This window comes from Convolutriloba macropyga, chromosome 10 (genome assembly GCF_964194025.1).
Source record: "Convolutriloba macropyga chromosome 10, txConMacr16.3, whole genome shotgun sequence".
NCBI lineage: Eukaryota > Metazoa > Xenacoelomorpha > Acoela > Convolutidae > Convolutriloba > Convolutriloba macropyga.
Window position 1 is genome coordinate 13,843,465 of NC_134477.1, and position 21,096 is coordinate 13,864,560.

The 21,096-nt window shown below is 34.8% G+C and overlaps 1 protein-coding gene across 1 annotated transcript in view; it reads left to right on the forward strand.

Moving 5' to 3' along the window:
- The first annotated feature begins 2,184 nt into the window (after positions 1 to 2,184).
- The window catches only part of LOC142347930 (WD repeat-containing protein 35-like), a 172,203-nt gene continuing 153,291 nt past the window's right edge, over positions 2,185 to 21,096 (forward strand). Inside the window, exons 1-6 of the mRNA XM_075399095.1 lie at positions 2,185 to 2,402; positions 2,674 to 2,742; positions 3,055 to 3,147; positions 11,273 to 11,451; positions 17,859 to 17,939; positions 18,505 to 18,661. Of these exons, the coding sequence (XP_075255210.1) occupies positions 2,261 to 2,402; positions 2,674 to 2,742; positions 3,055 to 3,147; positions 11,273 to 11,451; positions 17,859 to 17,939; positions 18,505 to 18,661 (721 nt within the window). The 5' untranslated portion in view covers positions 2,185 to 2,260. The remainder of the gene's footprint in view (positions 2,403 to 2,673; positions 2,743 to 3,054; positions 3,148 to 11,272; positions 11,452 to 17,858; positions 17,940 to 18,504; positions 18,662 to 21,096) is intronic.

Here is a 21,096-nt window from a genome sequence, read left to right on the forward strand (position 1 = left end):
ATTTTTTTTAAAAAAAATTGAATTTGGTACTTGTTTTTTTGTTGTTGTAACTTAGCATCAATAAATTTTGCTAACGCTTTCTCAAGTTGAATCTTTTCGATTTTATTTTACTCTGTTTAGGATCATAGACGTTTTGTAGTCGTTTGCAAGAATGGGCTTGTTATCAGCTTGACGTTTTCACCTTTTTTTCCGATTCTAATTCAACATCTGTCCGCTTATAATTGTGTTTTCTCAACCCAGTTTTTCTTTCGATTTGCTTGTTCAAATTTTGCGACTGATGTCTTGCTCATGCTGCTTTTCATAGTGGTAAAAGCACTTTTATTCTATTTTTCATATGGTGAATGCATCATGGATTTACAAAATTGGTTTTAGATTGCCCTTTGAATGATTTTGATTAGTTTTTTTCAAATTTGTTCTTTGTTTGCTACCTTTTGTTGACAGCCTCTTTAAAATCTACAGTTTGAAATTATCTAGATCTAATTTGAAAACTCAGTTTGAAATGAAATGTAGAGTAATGTTTTGCCTTGACGTGTCAAACAGTGCTGTTCGTTCATGACTTAGTGAGTGCAATTTAGTTTAGGGAGTATTGCGGATGCTGTTGCTTTAAAAAAATTTTCCAGAGAATTTACTCAAAAAGGGCTATGTTTTCCTTTAATTGAGTGTATCAATTCTTCATTTTTCCACGGCTTAGCAGGGAATAAATAGGAAATTTGCTTTAATTTTGACAGCTGCCATTGCTTGATTGTCAAACACCAGTCTAAGTACAGTTTTTCTCTGAGATTGGGTCCATATACTATCTTCAAACTTTTTCACTTCAAACTATGACTAACATTTTTATTTTTCCGTTTTTAATACGTGGTTGAATATTGAAGCGTATGCGAATTTTGAAACTGAAGGTCTCAGGACCTCCTTATTTGTGCTCGCATTAGCGAAATCCTTTCTTAACACCGGTTTCATTATTATTGGAACAATTAAAAGTTTTGATTTTTCGTGTTCCGCCTTTTTTTTTGTCGTTACTGTCACTTTGTCCCTCAGTTGCCTCAATGAATAATAATGCATAATTTAGTATGATTTCTATGCATATTTCTAAAAAAACAATTGAATTTGGAAGTTGTTTTTTGTTCAGTTGTCACTTGATATCATCAATAAATTTTGCGCACCCTTTCTAAAGTTGAATCTTTTTAGTTTATTTTTACTCTGTTTACGATCATAGACGTTTCTGGTTTGGAAGAATGCGCTTGTAATCAGCTTGATGTTTTTACATTTGTTCCGATTCTAATTCGAGGTCTGTCCGCTTATAATTGTGTTTTTTATGAACCCAGTTTTTCTTTAGATTTGCGTGTTCAAATTTTGCCACTGATGTCTTGCTCGAACTGTTGTTCATAGTGGTAACAACACTTATTCTATTTTTCATATCTTGTATGCATTTTTACCGCTGGTTCTACATTGCTCTTTGAATGATTCTGATTAGTTTTTCCAACTAGTTCTTTTGTTCGCTACCTTTTGTTGACAGCCTCTCTGAAATCTAATTTGGAAATTATCCAGATCTTGTTTTGTGAAGATTCAATTTGAACTGAACTGGTTCTGAGAGTTGTGTTTTGTCTTGACGTATCAAACAATGCAGTTTGTTTATGATGCAGTGAGTGCAATTTAATTAAGGGAGTTTTGCGGCTGCTTTTGCTTTTATATTTATTTTGCAAACAATTTTACTCAAAAAGGTCTCTTTTTTCCTTTAATTGAGTGTATGAAGTGTTCATTTTCCACTACTTAGCAGCGAATAAATAGTAAATTTGCTTTAGTTTTGACAGCTGCGATTGCCAAAATTTTAAATACCAGTTAATTAAAGTTTTTTAAGTAAAGTAAAGATCGGGTCTTAGACTATTAATATACATTTTGAATCCGTTCTTGGGTTTTCTGGCTGTTAGTATGATTGTTCACACCTTTTCCGGTTTTTGTTTATAATGGGAAATCTAATTTGAGTAGAGATTTTTTTTTGAAGTGGCAATGGGAGCAAATAAGCAATGAATTTTCAGGCGTTGAGTTTTTTGTGTAAAATTTTTGATGTTTCCGGAGCTCTTTTCAACATTTTTCCTTTATGCTTGATTTGTATGGAGTTAATGGCATATTGGCTGTATTTATCGCCTGTTGCTGTTCTGCCGTCAAACTTTTAAACTATTTTAGATCCCAATTGAGCAATTACTACGTCACTTAACAGCTGAAAAGATTCGCCTGCTGATCTCATATCAGTAGCTTTTACATTATGTTCATTTACCTCTCAAAGAAGATTGCGATTCCTAACAATGTGGCTCTGAAGTGCATCAGTTGGAACAAACAGAAGGGATACATTGCATGTGGAGGAAAAGACGGACTTCTTAAAGTGCTGAAATTGGAGTCACAGTCAGGTATTGGTCTCTTTTCTCAGATGAAAAAATCTGAATTGTGAAATGTTTTGTTCCTTGTTTATTTCATCCAGGAATTAAAATTTGGGTTAATATTTATAGAACCTGGTTAAGTCCAAGCGTTCATGAGTTTTGCTACTGACATGTTATAAAATGTGCGACTCAGTCACTTGTTATAACGGCTGATGATTCTATACATTTGTTTGTAAAAAGTACCAAGTGATTCAATTTTGAGGTAATTTGTTCTTTTCAATTGAATGTGAGGTTTGTTTAGATGGAGAAGTGAGAGGATTGGCTGCCCCGAGCAGTCTGTCTATGAATCAAACGCTCGAAGGGCATTCAGGTATTTTCTGTTTTGTCATTACTCACCTCTGCTCCATAAATAATTCTCTGCGCTCGAAGTGCAAAAAATGTCATCATTGAAAAAGTCATAATAGATTAAATTGGGTATTAGTTGTTACATGTGACATATGCGCCTTCTATGGTGCCCAGTATAATTACAGCTGTCAAGATTAAGTTATCTGATAGGATTTAAGAAGAAGTTACGTTTTGGACTTCAGTTCCATGAAGTTTTTCCCTATCTACTTCGGTACCTAGTAAAGGCGGATACTTTACTTAAAATAGCAATTTTGAGTTGTTATTTTCGAATTTTCAGACGCTGTACAGGTAGTGATGTGGAACGAACAGCATGCCAAGTTGACTACTAGCGATGTCAACGGACTCATCATTGTGTGGATGCTACACAAAGGTCAGTATACTGGTTTTCTGTTTTTTAGGTCTTGAAGAGGCGTTTTATTTTTGTTTTTTAAGGACTCGGAGAGGCCTTATGATATTTGTTAATAGCCGCAAAGCGATAGCGGCTTTTATTGGGGACATCGTGATTTTTTATTACAATCCAAGATTTGGATTGTATTGGTGCTCTGTCTTTGTTTTCATACCTTTTTTCATAACTTTGAGCTTTCAAAACGGAATGAACAGGTAAAGCTCAGCGGGCATCAAGTTTCATTAGAGGCCCTTAGCCGCGTTTAGTAATTCCTCAAGTATATAGTGGTGAAGCTACTGGGAAGGCCGTAATTCAAGGTTAAGGTTATTTTTAGGAGTTTTTGCCCTAAATGTTGCAATTTTTCGCATTTTTTGTCATTTCTCAAATTTTTCGTTGGGCTTTATGGCCATTTTAAGAATTGTATGTTTTGGTATACTAATTTTTACAATTTTAAGTTTTTTTGAAATTGTTTGTCATTTTTTGGGTTTTTTAGCCCTAGGGATCAAGAAACCTCCTCTAGGGCCTGATAATAGGCTACTGCATAGTTTTTAGTGTTAATGGAATGGTTTTAAACATTTTAACACCACGAATTTTAGCAATTTTTTAAAAGAAAACTTTGTTGTGATTATTTAAGTTTTTCCAGGGCCAGGAAAGCTCCCGTAGGTTATAAAAATAGCTTACTGAAAAGTCTTTATTCACCATGGAATGGTTTTCAACATTTTAATATCACGAATTTCAGCAATTTTTTAAAAGAAAAACTTTTTCAAAAATGTCTGAAAAATTAGTATTTTTCCGCAGCTGCCAGGGAACCTTTAATAGGGTTTCATAGTATGTTTGTTTCTAGCGGCAATGAAATGGTTTTCAATGTTTTAATATCACGAAATTTAAGTTTTTTTTGAAAATGTTCAAGTTTTTCCAAATTTTTCCCACACCAGGGCGCAAAAAACCTCGTACAGAGTTTGATAATAAGCTACTGTATAGTTGCTCGTGGGAAGGGAATGGTTATCAATTTTATAATAATACGAATTTTACCATTTTTTTATTAACATCTTTAACTTTTTTTAATTTTCCAAGATTTTCAATCTTTATGGGCCAGTGAAACTATGTAAGGATTAAAATAGGGATGATGCATAGTCTCCGGAGACAATGAAATAGTTCTGAAAATATTAATATCGCGCATTTTGTCAAGGTTTTGTTGAAATTTGCAATTGTTTTTCAATTTTTTGAAATTTTTATCATTTTCTGAGTTTATCGATCTTTACTGGCCAACAAAACTTTTCCAAGTCTTGCATATGGGTTACATGACAGAGCTCCAGAGGCGAAGATGGTTGTGAACTTTTTTTCTGCAAGAGTTAGAAACTTAATTTTTTGCAATTTTCTGTTTTTTCAAGCATTTGTCATATTTCTCGAGTTTATCTACCTTTAGTGGCAATTAAATGTCTTTCAAGGCTTGTATGTGATTTAATGAGTATATTAAAGTCTGTCATTTTTGGCCTTCAGTGTTAAAGCTTCAAGAGTTTTAGCAATGATTTTTCTGTTTAATTTGTTTGATTAGTTTAGTCTCTCAACTTTTTTTGAGATTTTGTCTTTTTGGCTGCGATTGTTCAACTGATCTGCTGGTCAAGAACAATATTTCACAGTTGTTCATTCAATTCTTTGGATTGCATTTCAGAACTTGTCCTGCTAACCTTAAATTCGTCGTCTCCATCGATGATTCTTGCAACCATTGACTTTTTCAATTTCAGTGACTTCTACTGCTTTCCTCATTTGTTCTGCTTTTTGGTAATTTGCTCGACTTACCTCACTCAAAAACGTAACTTCTGTACTCACTTAAGGAGAGTGCCAACAGTCTGGCCATTTGTTACCAGAGCGGAAAGTGCCAGATTATGAAACACCACATGGACGATGGTTAGCAAATACTTGCTTTCGCCCTTAGTTCCCTCATAGTTTTTACTTATCACAACTGTTATTGATGAAAATGAATTTGGTTATGCTCTGTGTTTCTCATTTACTCTGCGCATCAGAATAAGGTCACTTTAAACTTAAGAAACAAGACGAAGTACTCTTGTCTTAAATATCAGATTTTGAAAACTGAGCACTACTCTTGAAGAATTAAAAATTCATGATAATCAACTTTTAAAATTTTTATCAACTTTTTAATTGCTCTCGAACGAAGTTGGAAGCAATGATAGTAAACATGTGTGTCCTTTAATGCAAAAGTGTTCACTTCACCGTTTGCTTCTTCAACAATTTTTTCGTGATCTAAATCGCTATTATTCAGCTATTAAGTCTTTTGCTAAAACAAAACAATTATTGTTACTATAGGAAATGACAAGGGCCTGAAAGGCGAATGGTAAATGTTTCAGTCTAGCATGCCGGAGCTTGCGGATTTGAATCCCTCCTTAGCCGGAGTTTTTTCGCACCCATAAAGACTAATTATCTAGGCTACAGCCACCTCTGAATTTAGTTGCCCGGCCTGTGTTTGGAGAGCAATTTTTGCAACGTTAGTCTGTTTGTCTTTGTTTTACTTTATAAAACTGTTACAGAAACTTAATACGTGTTCATTGTACTTTTCAATAAAATGCAAACCGGTTCCTCAGTTACACTTGGAGTTCAGCAATTGTAACTCACCAGTTAAACAATCCAGAAGCTGAAAATCAGATGACCTCCGTCAAATAGCTGATAAAAACAAAAAAACAGCTACTTTTGAATATAAACTTATAAAAATCGTTGACATAAGAAAGGTACGCGTCAATGCGTATTTTGCGTGAAACCAAATTTGATCGGAACTTAAAATAATGTTTTCTGTTGAAGGGGAAAGTAAAGTTTGAATTGATGAAAAAAAAAATAAAAATTCCTTTTATCCTCAGATCTCTCTCTACTTAAGTTGCGTCTAATTTTTAATGCAAAAAGCCGATAAAGGTTATTACAGTTATATTATGGATTTATTTGAAAATTGTAGAACAGCAAACAATTACTAAATTGTTCCCCGGACCAACAGGCCATCTAAGCCGACAACTTGGGCCAAAGTTGGAGTTTTGATACAGAAAAGCTGCCTTAACTTTTCCTGTTGTCGATGGGCTTAGATTTGTTCGTTTTGCAATTATGTATTTTCCACCAAACACAAAAGTGTGTTGCCCTTTGTTAATTAGTTTTTACAGAACAAGGCTTTTTTGCTTTTTGCTTCATTGTATGGTCGCAGGTGAATTTATTTGCGACAGCCGCTTGATAACTGCAAAATTATTTGTAAAAATCATAACAATATATCACTTTTCACCAAGCAGTTAGTGGAAACAATTTTGTCGTTTGATCTTCAATATAAATTAAAGTACTATGATGACTTATGTCATCAACTCCAAGAACCATTCTTAAAACTAATGTTTTCAGAAAAATGTTTTCAAAATAAAACGGTTCTTCAATTTTTGATTGCTCTTGAACGAAATTCATAGCAATTATTGTAAACGTGTGTGTCGTTTTTATGCAAAATTTTGCTTGACAATTCTGAATTTTCGAGTGACTTTTACGCCCTTGACTTTTTGCGTTTCGCGTGATCTAAAATTCTCTCGCAATCCCAATTTCAAGCAGCTGAACTCAATTGGCGGCAATTTAATGCTAAAAGTCAACTGAAAAGTGCGCCGAAACTGGTGCCATTTTTTACTTTAAATCCTAATAGGGGTATATGTTAACCTCTAATGTGGTTATTTGAAGCTTAGTGAACTTCTTAGTCCCATTTAGGCTTCCCCCTCCCTCCGTCCCCCCCCCCTGCCCACCCCATCCCTCACCCTACCCCCGACTGAAGCAGGCTGCAATTTATTAGAGCTCACACTAGTCGTTCGAGAGCAATTCTTCCGACGTTTAGTTGGTTATGCTTATTTACCTCTTGGAAATTTTTTTCTTTTTTGATTTACGATTATTATTTTCTGCTCTGATGCGTTCTGACACTAAATTCTAATTATTTGAAAGGCTAGTGTTTGCGGTAAAGAAGACTTCGAGTTGTTACCATAACTGTTCTAGCAATGTTTTTTTGGTAAACGAGCAAATAAATAACCAAGAGTTTTCAGTAGTAAATGAGGTTTGCAGAAATGATTTTTGTGAACAGAGTTGGAGAAGGTTTTATTTTGTTCAGATATTCATTTTTTGGTTTCAAACTTTGGCGTTCTTGTTTCTTAAAGTCATTGCAGGTAAATTGAATAATATATAGGTTGTTTTGATAGCGTTGTGTAGCTTTCTTACTTATTGAAGGGGTTTTCAGTTAATTTAAAGGTTTTTCAACTTTTTTGCCGATTTTCAGGCTTTTTAGTGTTTTTTGCTTTTGATTAGATTTATTGCGCTACTTAGTTACTGAATCGAAAACTAATGCTCGTAGGCATTTTCTACTAAGAATTGAATAATTTTGTTTAATTCCATGAAGTTTGACAAAAAAGTTGTTTTTCTCATTTTTTCTTCAAAATTATAGATGCATGTGACTAGGTTAATTTACTTGTTGACGCTATTTATTTGAAAGGCTCTTTTTCGGCAAGTTTTTTTGAGGGGTGAGCGATCACAACACCGGAAAAGCATGGACTAAATACAGTTCGAAATAGTTGAACTCCAGAGTGGAGTTGGCTGATATGCTCATAGTAATTCCGAAGAAGAGCGAGAACAGTAATTGTGGAAATGTTCCTGCTAACAAAATTTCTCTTTACGTGTCCTCTCAAGGCGGTTTTTGGATATAATTCTGTTTTTGAGCTTTAGCTTGTTGCTTTAGTAATAAGCTTAAGGGCATTTCATTCTTTTTGAGCTTTCAATTGCTTTTAGATTTGTATATCCAGTCTAATTGTCGTTTTACAGATTTGTATAGTTTTTCATCATTTTCGAGTCCAAAAGGTAATATTGCTTGCGTCTTGGCCCGTATTCTTGTTTTCTGACCTTCTAATTTGTATCAACTGAGGTTGTCTCTTATGAGATATTTGACAATTTGGTGACTAGTTAGAATACGTTTTGCCCATTTCTGTCTTCTTTTTCTCCATAATTTTGATGATCTCAATTGCTAGGTTATGTTACAAATCTTGCTGTGTTGGGTTCAGTGTGAAATGGTTTTGGGCATTGTTTTTTTAAATTGAGTTATTTGTTTGTTTTCGAGTTTTGTGAGTTTTTTAAAAAATTTTCCTCTTCCCTGAGAGAAGTCAATGACTGACAAAAAGGCTATTGTGCATGTTACTGAATGATTAGCTCTACAGGGGCAACATATAAGAGTTTTTTGAGGAGTATTTATTGCTGGTCCTAGTTTTTTGTCTTTCAGTTTTAGTTCAAGATGTTTTCTTAACATGTGTCTCTGATGATTACTTTTCTACGACGGCTTCTGCTTTGGGAGGTGAGATCACTGAAGCTACGGTCGAGTTTGATTTTGAGTTGTTTCCGGGGTCTTTCAGCTTTAAAATTTCTTTAATGTTGTTTGCATTCATACAATTCAAAGGTTGCTCTTTTTTTATGCTTCGCTTACTTTACTCTTGTTCTAGCGATTTCGACAGCTTTTTCCAAATATTTAAACTATCTGATGTTTATTTCATTTTCATTAGCAGCCATTATCTCAGCCAGCCATCATTGCGCACCCATTTTTGCCCTATGTTTCAGAAAATTTGAATTGTAAATGTGCGCTGTCTATTTTAAGAACAATTTTTTGTTGGCCTTTTCTTGCCAATGAGAAGTCAAATTGGAGTAGTGACTTAAGTCACGGCTGGAGAATAGTTTTACGGCGTGACATTTTTTGTCGGTGTTCTTTAAAGTGAAGAGAGAAATTGGTGTTTTTAACAGATTTTTGGTTTTCGATAGCGAATTTTTTACGTGCGGCAACTTGACTTGTTTTCTCTGTTTAATTGCTCTCGAACGAAAATTGAAGCAATTATTATAAACTTGTTGGTATTTTTAATGCGAAATTTGTGCTTGAACAGTTTTGCGCTGTTTTGAACATTCTGTGACTTCTCAAGTAACTTGTTCAAGCTCCACTTCATTTTGAGTGATGTCAATTGCTCTCATTCTGAAGTGAAGGTTGTTGGTATCCTGGAGATCGATGGTTTGAACCACTAGTAGGTCGGTGTTTTTCCCCAAAAAATCTCTCATTTACCCCTAAATTAATTCGCTCCCAGCCTGTCGTTCGAGAGCAATTCATCTGACGTTTTCCCTCTCATTTGCTGGACGTATTATTTTAAAAGGCATACGTATGTCCTAATAATGTATACTTGCACCCTTACAAATCCCTCAAAAGTTGTAACGGTTTACACAGACTTTCGACGCTATTTGTCCCCAAAGGGGTAATTTGTGAATATATTGATTAGTTTTGGTTCATATCTAACAGTTTTCATGACTTTGACACGGCTTGTTTAAAAAAATATCAGCGGTTTTTGCGAATTTGATTTTTTTTAAAAGTTTTTTTCCTGTCGGCGAGTCTCTGCAATAATGGGTTTCATTTGCTTTTCAATCAGGCACAATTGAATTTATTCCATGGTTTAAGTTTATTGCTATTGACCTAATTGGCTTTGACACCTTTTGTTTTTGACTATTTTTTTTGTTGTCTGCATTTGATGCCACTTTATATGCATGGTCCCTCAATTGTTTTTATAAGTTTAAATATGCTTTTTTGGAGATAGTGCTATAGATGTTCAGGTTTTATTTACGTGTTTAATTGATTTGATGCCACTAATTTTCAATATTATTCGTAAAAATCGTTTACTTCGTAATTTTTTTTTGCTATGTCGTTTCTATTGTCATTTTGCTGTGTTTGCTGTCTGAACTCCAATCGTGTGAAGGTTTTTAGAAGTTGAAGTTATCGCAAATAATAACTTCGTTAACACTATTTTTCTAAAAGAATTGAAATAAATTTGTTTCTTCTAATTTTGGAATTTTCTGTTCACTTTTTAGACGTCTTGATGTATGATTTGTTTGTTATCGGAGATGGTTTTAAGGAGAGTTATTTGTTGGCTTTAGTCGCTTAAATTCTTTGAATTGGAATATAGGACGTGTTCTGCTATTTTTTTACTTCGTCAATCAAAAGTTGACTTGATTTGCCACTTTTTCGACATTCCACGCAAATTTCAACTTTTCTAGGCTCCTTTTGCTCTTCTCATTTTGTTTTGAACAATTTTTGCTAATCAAAGCAGTCTAAAATGAACAGGGTCAGTATCAAAAACGAAATCAATATCATGATCGGGAAATCTCAAAAATATCACTTTTAGATATTCCAGATATTTGAACATTGTTCTAATTAGTCTGAGTTACCAGGTGTATTGGCATTGATTCTAATCCTTGCTCCCTCTCATAATGAAACAGGAGCGTGCCGAACTGCAAAATTGGATTGAATTAGCAAGCTTTTTGGAGTCTGAGGGACGTTTTATTCTTGAGATATCTAAAGTAGCACCACAAGATCAAAATAGTGAGCTATTCGTATTTACTTCGGCTGTTCAAAAAGCAAGTGTTATTTTAAGAAGTTTTCATAGTTCCAGCCTTTCAATCATTTTGCTTATTTTTTTGTTACTGAATGCCTAAAAAATGATCGCAGAAATTGTTGCTTTTTGCAGTTTTTCGGTGTGACCGATGGACTTTTTGTTTTCAGAAGCCGGGTAATTCCGAGAGCTTCAAGTTGCTAAGCAGTTCTCTTATTAGAACTGTAAGCTAAGTGTACTGTTAACCGAAGCTGCTGAGGACGCAGAAATAAATGATGTGAAAGACAATTTTGTATTTGGCAGGTTTTGACCCGCTCTTTCATCTTCTTACTCGCCCCCTCGCCAACTAGGCATCTTTCAGCTTGAGCTGGCTTCTATTAAAGTAAACGGCTTCTCAGTTGTTTGAGAGCAGTTTGCTTGACTGAAGTCGAACATACTTTGAATTTTCGCAGGCTAATTTTCAAATTACTTCAACACTTCATTTTGTGCTGAAAAAAAATCTGAAATTTAGTCAAATGATTGTTATTAACTGAACTCTTGGCACAAGTGACCTTCTCACAAAGACAAAAGTGACCTGTCAAGAGAAAGCTATATTGGTACTCAATATCTATCTCTTGTGAGCGTTTTAGTACATGTGGATTACCGATCTATAGGTTTTTCAGCCCAATGCTTGTAATCAGTTGTGTTTTTAGGCTCGTGGTTTGAAGAGATGATAAACAACAGGCAGAAGAGTGTGGTTAAAAGCATGGGCTGGAACAGACAGGGGGAACTCATCTGTATAGTTTACGAGGACGGAGGGGTCATTGTGGGCACTGTAGATGGAAACAGGGTGTGGGGCAAGGAGCTCAAGCAGAGTCTCACACACGTAGAGGTCTGTGTTGGCGTATTTAAACCCATAAAAAAAGTGTACTTTTCTTTAAAACAAAGTCGGGTATGTGTTTTGCATCTATTTTTTCAACAGACTATTTCTACTACAACAGATATTAAACATAGAAAAATAGTTAATATCAATATATTCAGACGATGTAGCAACAAAACAGATTTTTATGCATTTTTTTGCTTGATCGATTTTTGTCTGACGCTATTGACTTTTTGTCCTCAAAAACGGGATAAACAGGTAAAGCCCGAGGGGCATTAATTTCTCTTAGCTGGCTCACTAGTCTTTACGTATCTAAGTTTGCGATTCACTGAAACAGTTTGAGATAAATTTATGGTGTGAAGGGCGTTTGACACCCCGCCCCATTTAACTCTCCTCCTCTCCTCCCTCTCACCCCTCACAGTTCGACACTCAGCCTCATTTTATCAATAACCCCGGCGACTCGCCCCATCTGCGCTAACAATACCAGACCTATTGATCACCCCCCTTAATTGAGCTACACCCCCTTTAATTAAGCTAAAGCTAGCCTACCGAAACCGCAGCTATCCACTGACGAAACCAAAAGCTCGCCAGTCTTTTGAGAGCAATTCGCCCGACGTTAGTCGGTTATGTTTCAAATGCAAATCAATCGATATTGATAGTTAATGAAATTTAAAGGTAGGTCACGGGAGTTTCCCATATGCTAATAATAATCGTTTTTTTCTCTTAATAAACAACAGAACTCGAAAATATAGGAAGTGACATTCTCATTCTGTTTAACAAATCTGTGGGTTTGGTTTTCCAATCTTATTTTGTTGTTCATTATGGTGTGAATATTTGCACCCACCAGACGCACGCTCAATATTTTTACATAATGACTTACTATGTAATAGCACGTATTCTGTAGCTGGGGCGCATTACGTACTGGGAGTTGGGGGAAGATCCAAAGATCGTTTTAGGACAAAAATCTGGGAGGCAAGAACAATTTCCGACTGCTTTCAGACAAGAATAAAAATTTTGCTTCACTCACGTTCAATTTAGGGCAATATTGTTCGATGGTGCGTCACATCTTAAGAGAAAGAATTTTTTCTGATGTAAAAATTCGGATAAATTTTATGAAAAATGAAGTAACACGTGCAACTTTTCATTAGAGGTCGTCATGTTCCCAGCGCGCTATAATTGCGCTCCTATTTTCAACTTCGTTCATCAAAAAATCAATTCTTTTTACCTCTGTTCAGGCATGTTTTCCTGGAATATTTTTGCCTACTCTAGGCTGTTTCATCGCTCATTCTGTTGAATCTGTTTTTAAACAGCATTGGTTTATATATTAGCGAGTATCACAGCAAGATCTACTAAATGCAAGTAATTGGCCGCAGATCTCAAGAAGAATAATTTTGGCTGGAAAAAAAATGGTGTAAATAGTTACTATTTTCGAAAATATGGAAACAAAAATGCCTTTTTATTTTTTTTTATCTGCAAACATGTAAATTAAACTAACCACTTGGTTAATGTTACATGTTAGAAATTTATTAATCAAACATTATTTTTTTTCTAATTTATAACAAACTAAGGTTCGGTTTTCGTAAAATAATTTAATAAAAAATATGTTTAAATCCTGCAACCCTTCTGTCTATTGGAACTTTCGTGTCGTTTAAGCATTTCCGCTGTAACTTTTTGTTTAAATTTGGTCTTCGACGTTTCTTTTCTAATTGTAATTGGAATTGTGTTCCATTTTCGAATAAAGTTACGAACAATTGAACCATTACTCCATTTTGACTTACATTTTTGTTCTAAGAAAAGGTTATGGGTTCGTTTGTTTACAATAATAGGCACGTTTTCTAAAAATCTGAAATGTTTATTAGAGCGATTTCTTGTTTGTTGGAGAATATTGAAAAACCTATTTAAAGACACCCGTGTTATTTGGAGCTCTGCTGGAAGAATTTTAGTCTCCAGAAGTAGATCTCTGGCAGTATCGTATTTGGTTTTCATAAAGCAAACTTTTATTCCCCAGTTTATCTGTTTGTTAATTCTGTCAATAGAGTAAGATGGTAAATTTTGAAAAAAAATTGCGCTAAAATCTAAATGAGACAAAACTAGTGATTTAAAAAGATTTATTCTTGTTTTTAGCGGTACCTGATAACGAACCAAATATAATGATCTGATTACCGAAGCCATTTTACTGATAACCTTATTTAGTTTATTTTGGTATGTCAGTTCCCTATCAATTATTACACCTAAATATCTAAATTTTTCAGATGCTTCCAATCGGTGTCCCTTGAAATCGACAGTTTCAATGATCGGCAATTTTTCATTCCTTAACACCATTAACTCCGTTTTTTCTCATTCAAAGTTAACCTGTTTTGTTTCATATATTGATCTGTCTCGTTTAATGTATCTTCAGCTATTAGCTGCAAATTTGCTTCATTCTTTGCATGACATAGAATTGCTGTATCATCGGCAAACTGTAATACATCACAATTCGTTGATACAGCTTCACTGAAATCGTTGACATAAAGTATAAAAATTAGAGGCCCTAAGACAGTTCCCCGAGGAACACCGTGATTTATGACAACCCAATCTGATTTTGCTATCCCATTTTTTACACACTGTTTTCTATCACAAAGGAAAGAGTTTAATAAGATTCTTGCATTTTCTCCAATTCCATACCTTTTTATTTTGTTCATAAAAACATCTATAGATAATGAGTTGAAAGCCTTTGCTAAGTCTAAAAAGAGTGTGACAACAATTTCGTTTTCGTCAACGCATTGGTTTATCTTTTCAGTTAATGAAATGATAGTATCGAGACAGGACTTTTGCTTTTGAAAGCCGAATTGATTCTTGTTAATCAGACCATTAAGAGTTAGGTGGTGAGTTAGTTGATCAAGTAGTAATCGCTCAAAAATTTTTGCTAGAGTTGGTGTGACTGATATGGGTCGATAGTTTTCTGGTTCTAGTCGGTCTCCCTTCTTTTAGACAGGTGTAACATGCGCTGTTTTCAAAATATTAGGAAACGTGTTTTTGTTTATACATTCATTGACGACAAATTGTAAATGAGTTCCAATAGACAGTTTACTATCTTTTAGCGCCCATGCTGGTATATAGCCCGGTCCGGGAGATTTATGCTTCGGTAGATTATCAATAACATTATACAATTCTTTTCTGGTGACTGGTCGGAAGCTAAATTCCGGTCCATCAAATGTTAGGGAAGAACAATTTGGAGCAACGTCTTTGCCGTTGTATAATCCTAGTCTCGCAAAACAATTATTAAGAACATTGGCAATCTCTCTGTCATCCTCAACAAAATGACTATCTTCCCTTAATTTGTCAATTTTTTCTATTTGGCTGTTGGAAATGATCCTGTTTTTGATGAATTTCCATTGTTCTCTTGAAGTTGGTAGCTGCTGGAAAAAATTCTTTGTGTAATCATCTGCAGCTTTTTTCAGTTTTCTATTCACTGAATTGCGTAAAGATTTGTAAATGTTATAAATTTCTGATTTTGGGTTTTTCTTCCACGCATTAAAGAGACGGTGTTTTTCATTTATGAGACCACGTAATTCTTTTGTCAAACATTGCTTTTGTTGTTTTTTGGTACTACTTTCCACCAACTTCAAGGGTGCATGACAACTCAGTATATTTTCAAAAATTTCGATAAATTTTAAAAACATTTGGTTCGGCTCATTTATCTGGTACATAGGCGACCAATCTTGCAGCGCAATGTCACGATTGAAATTTGATCTTGAATATTTCTTGGTATTACGTATCAAAAACTGCCTTTTCTTATCACTGTGATCTATTTTTGATGATGACTGATATACTATTGTGAAGTGATCAACTCCAAGAGTCGACTCTAGAACACTGGCTTCAAAAATTTGGTTCTTCGAGATAAAGTAGTGATCAATTAACAAATATTTTTCACCATTTGTCCATGTTGCCTCCGTTTCATTAATGTAACATAGCCCATTGTTTGCTGTGAAAATATCAAGTGACTGTCTACCTTTTGTGCCTAACAAGTTTATATTGTAATATCCTAATAAAATTAGATTATCTGTATACGAATACACATTTGAGATTTCTACAGTCATTTCATCCAGAAAAAAGTTAGAAAGATTTACATTGGGGCAGTATGCTACATTAATGAGTAGCTTTTGTGTTAAAGGCTTACCAATTTCAATCCACATTGACTCAAAAAACTTCTATTGATTGTGTTCAAGTCATTTCTCATTTTTACTTCAAACTGTTTGGGAACCCAAATACCTACCCCTCCACCTCTCTGTACAATAGTTAATGATGATCTTGGTTGGTGAATGAAGTGATGACTATTGCACAGATAAAACTCGGGAATGTCAGTTTTTTCGTTTATTCATGTTTCGGTAACAACTAGGAATGAGGTTTCATTAAGATTTTTCAAAAAACGAGACAATTGCTCATGTTTATTATTGAGGCTTCTACAATTCATATACCAAAACTTGGGGAACTCCGATTTTCTCGCACACTCACCATTGTATTTTTCAATTGTTGTTATTCTATCCAAATTTGATGGACCTGGGTTTCTTTCAGTGTCACCACATTTTTGTAGAATAACTACGATGATTATAAGTAGATATTTCATGTTAAATATTCCGAACCATAGTAAAAAATTTTTAATCTGATCGATATGACGGTAGTTAGGTTTTTTAAGTTTACATAAATTTGTGTGACTTTTGAGACACTCAATCGTTTCTAGAAAAAAAGCAAACTTAATCAAGATTAAAACCAAGATAAAAATCCACCTACACCTCAAATAAAACATTTTTAATGACTTCTAAAAAGTCACCCAAATGTATCAGAATTCAATACGATTGTTGAACTTATTCCATCCATCTCTCATGGGTACAAAAAGTTGTTTGCGGTTTGGTGGAATATTTCTCAAAGAGACATCGTTTGTCGAACAATTGTAACCAATCCTTTTCAAGTGGTTTCTCAGTCGCTACTATTTTTTTGATTCCATGTAAATTAGGGTGAACACCATCATGCCTTATATCTGTGTTTTCCGAGTCGTAATTCAGGACATTTACTTTACACGACTGAAATTCACCATTAAACTGATCGGCTATACTATCGACTTCCTTGTTGTATTTATTAATTTCTTTGTTATTTACATCTCTTCCATACAGACCATTCTTTACATTCGGTATTTTGCAAATTGCAACTTTGTGTGGTTTGAACTATGTTATACATTTGCCAACCAGGTCACCAATTTGCTCTGCTGCTTTTTTTCCGTCAGTACCCTGATCAATAGTGTTATGCCCAAGGTGAAATATAAGGCTTTCCGACTTTGTTCCTGTTGAATACGAACGAATCAATGGTACTGTTGACGTCATTAATGGTTGCAGATGGGTAGGAGTGTATAGCTGTTTCGTTACTGATATCGCTTTGTTTTACAAATTTGAACGTGCTGTCCGACATAACTAAATTTTTGGCAAACCTAGGTACAAATTTGGGGAAAAACTTTTTGCTAGCACTCTCAGACGCTTTACGTTCGTTGTCAACGATACCATCAATAATTTTTGTCAGCATTTTGTCATTTTGAGCTCTCAAGTAAATGATTTCCGACGTTGACTGATCGTATAATCTTTTTTCGTTGTCTAAAGCTACTCGAAGTTCTTTGTTTTCTTGTTTAATTATTGCAGCTTTTTCTTTATATAATTCTACATCTTTCCTGAGCTCGTCAATTTCACATTGTTGCAAACTACTATTAAGTGATGTTCTTTTGCTTTCTCTTAGTTTCAAAATTTTTTGTATCAACTTGTCTTTATTCCATTTTGCTAGTGCAGTTGTCTCCATTTTGATGTCGGATACTTTGGGTTTTATGACAAAGTCTTAGTTAAACATAGCAAAAAAAAATATGTTGACCTGAAAAGAAAGAAAAAGAAACTGGTTTGATCTCACCGGCTGACGAAATACAATAAGTCAAGATAGCTCCAGTAACGTAGAATACCCAATCAATTGTCGATAAAATTGTTTTCCAAAAAAAAGAGAATTTATCTTGTTTGATAATATGAGGATTTTTGAAGAAGTCTATACTGAGCTTATATAGCAGTTAAAAAGGGTAAAGTTTTTCAAAACATCGCATGTGTTTTAAGAAAAATCTTAATCAAGAGAGACTTTCAAGTGTAAACGGAAGAAAAATGTCTGATCTGTGAGTTTGTTCTTGAAATTTAGAAGCGTTGCTGGACAAATAATTTTTTTAAAGCGAGAAAAACTTAATCAAGAGACTTTCAAGTGTAAACGGAAGAAAAATGTCTGATCTGTGAGTTTGTTCTTGAAATTTTTTATGCTTTGTAAACTTATTTATTGTTCCGACCTCACCCCACTTAGTTGAAAGAGGTGCTATATGCTCAGCTGATTATTGCTCAATTCTAACATCATGTCTACAATTTTAGTGGTCGCCAGATAGTAAGCACCTCCTGTTTGCCATGGCCAGTGGAGAAGTGCACATCTACGATGCCCAGGGAAACTTCATGGTAACGTCCAACATTTACAATACTTTGACAATATTTACGATTTAAGAAACGGTTACAGGGAAATTGCATGGAAAATATAGAATAAGTTTTAAATTAAAAAAGTTACAAATTAATTGTTTTTAAATTTTGTCAATGAGGGATCAGATCTTTTCCGTTGATGCTTTTTTCCTAAGAAGTGCACCATGCAATTGGATACCTTATTCACGTAGCTCGCTAGTTTTTACGGCATAATCTTACAATTCTTCCGCGACAATTTTGGTTTTTATAAGGACCAGTTACGAGGCAGTTGTATAAAATATATAGCATATAATCTTTCAAAGTAAAGTTATCAGTTTCATTTTTATTGAGTTATGTCAGTATTTTCCATGAGGCGGGCCACTGCATTTGGATACATGATTCGCCCTCTGGCTTTGGATAATTTATGCTGAGATTTTAACGCGAGAGATTTGGAGGTATTTTTATTGGAGAATATTATATTTTGTGTGGAGAGGGCTTTTCTATAACAGACGTTTATATGCAATCAGACTTGATAAGCTCCAATGATAAGCATTAGAATTGATTTCAGTCAAAAGTGGAGACTGACTTTTTCTCCCCTCTTGGTCCAGTGGCAGCCTTGACCTGGTACAATGGGAATGGTGGTTCCCCCTCGGAGAGTGCCAACAGTCTGGCCATTTGTTACCAGAGCGGAAAGTGCCAGATTATGAAACACCACATGGACGATGGTTAGCAAACACTTGCTTTCGCCCTTAGTTCCCTCATAGTTTTTACTTATCACAACTGTTATTGATGAAAATGAATTTGTTTATGCTCTGTGTTTCTCATTTACTCTGCGCATCAGAATAAGGTCACTTTAAACTTAAGAAACAAGACGGAGTACTCTCGTCTTAAATATCAGATTTTGAAAACTGAGCACTACTCTTTTTATATACGAAGATTTCAAAATTCATGATAATCAACTTCTAAAATTTTTATCAACTTTTTAATTGCTCTCGAACGAAGTTGGAAGCAATGATAGTAAACATGTGTGTCCTTTAATGCAAAAGTGTTCACTTCACCGTTTGCTTCTACAACAATTTTTGCGTGATCTAAATCGCTATTATATTCAGCTATTAAGTCTTTTGCTAAAAGAAAAGCAATTATTGTTACTATAGGAAATGACAAGGGCCTGAAAGGCGAATGGTAAATGTTTCAGTCTAGCATGCCGGAGCTTGCGGATTTGAATCCCTCCTTAGCCGGAGTTTTTTCGCACCCATAAAGACTAATTATCTAGGCTACAGCCACCTCTGAATTTAGTTGCCCGGCCTGTGTTTGGAGAGCAATTTTTGCAACGTTAGTCTGTTTGTCTTTGTTTTACTTTATAAAACTGTTACAGAAACTTAATACGTGTTCATTGTACTTTTCAATAAAATGCAAACCGGTTCCTCAGTTACACTTGGAGTTCAGCAATTGTAACTCACCAGTTAAACAATCCAGAAGCTGAAAATCAGATGACCTCCGTCAAATAGCTGATAAAAACAAAAAACAGCTACTTTTGAATATAAACTTATAAAAATCGTTGACATAAGAAAGGTACGCGTCAATGCGTATTTTGCGTGAAACCAAATTTGATCGGAACTTAAAATAATGTTTTCTGTTGTAAGGGAAAGTAAAGTTTGAATTGATGAAAAAAAAATAAAAATTCCTTTTACCCTCAGATCTCTCTCTACTTAAGTTGCGTCTAATTTTTAATGCAAAAAGCCGATAAAGGTTATTACAGTTATATTATGGATTTATTTGAAAATTGTAGAACAGCAAACAATTACTAAATTGTTCCCCGGACCAACAGGCCATCTAAGCCGACAACTTGGGCCAAAGTTGGAGTTTTGATACAGAAAAGCTGCCTTAACTTTTCCTGTTGTCGATGGGCTTAGATTTGTTCGTTTTGCAATTATGTATTTTCCACCAAACACAAAAGTGTGTTGCCCTTTGTTAATTAGTTTTTACAGAACAAGGCTTTTTTGCTTTTTGCTTCATTGTATGGTCGCAGGTGAATTTATTTGCGACAGCCGCTTGATAACTGCAAAATTATTTGTAAAAATCATAACAATATATCACTTTTCACCAAGCAGTTAGTGGAAACAATTTTGTCGTTTGATCTTCAATATAAATTAAAGTACTATGATGACTTATGTCATCAACTCCAAGAACCATTCTTAAAACTAATGTTTTCAGAAAAATGTTTTCAAAATAAAACGGTTCTTCAATTTTTGATTGCTCTTAACGCCCTTGACTTTTTGCGTTTCGCGTGATCTAAAATTCTCTCTCAATCACAATTTCAAGCAGCTGAATTCATCTGGCGGCAATTTAATACTAAAAGTCAAATGAAAAGTGCGCCGAAACTGGTGCCATTTTTCACTTTAAATTAAATCTTAATAGTGGTATATGTTAACCTCCAATGTGGTTATTTGAAGCCCACTATGAACTTCTTAGTCCCATATAAGCGCCCCCTCCCTCCCTCCCTCCCTTCCTCAACCACCCCCCCCCCCCCCTCCCCCCACTGAAGCAGGCTGAAATTGATTAGAGCTCCCACTAGTCGTTCGAGAGCAGTTCTTCGACGTTTAGTCGGTTATGTTTCATGCCTTTTTTTCGCTATTTGCTTTGTGTCATCTGTTTTCGTTCGATTCAGCTATCCAATTGTTGGATGCGCTGAACTTAACTATGGTTAATGAATCTCTGTTGAAATCAATGATTTTTTCAAAAAGAAATAAAGCAGGAGGTCAGAAAGGGTGGGATTTCTTCGAACACTAGTTTCTAGTTGTCTGTCAAATTGTTCAGACAAAAATTGAGTTTTTTCCTTGGCCTTTTAACAATAAAGAAACCTCTAATAAGCTAGAAATAAGAATTCTCTAGTTAGTTTTGTGATTGATTGCTCTCAAAGCATTTTCAAAGCAATTATTTGTTTAGCATTTATAGAATTGCTTTCAGAGCAATCAATTCGTAGCAATTATATTAGTCCTTGGGATTTTTAATGCTATTTTTCGCCTGGCCATTTTTTCATCTGACCCTTTTGACTCCAAAGACGGGATAAACAGGTAAAGCCTGGAGGGCATTAAGCGGCTGAGGAGCTCTCTTAGACCCCTAGCTTTAAGTTTCGTGGTGCGATTCGCCGAAACTGTTT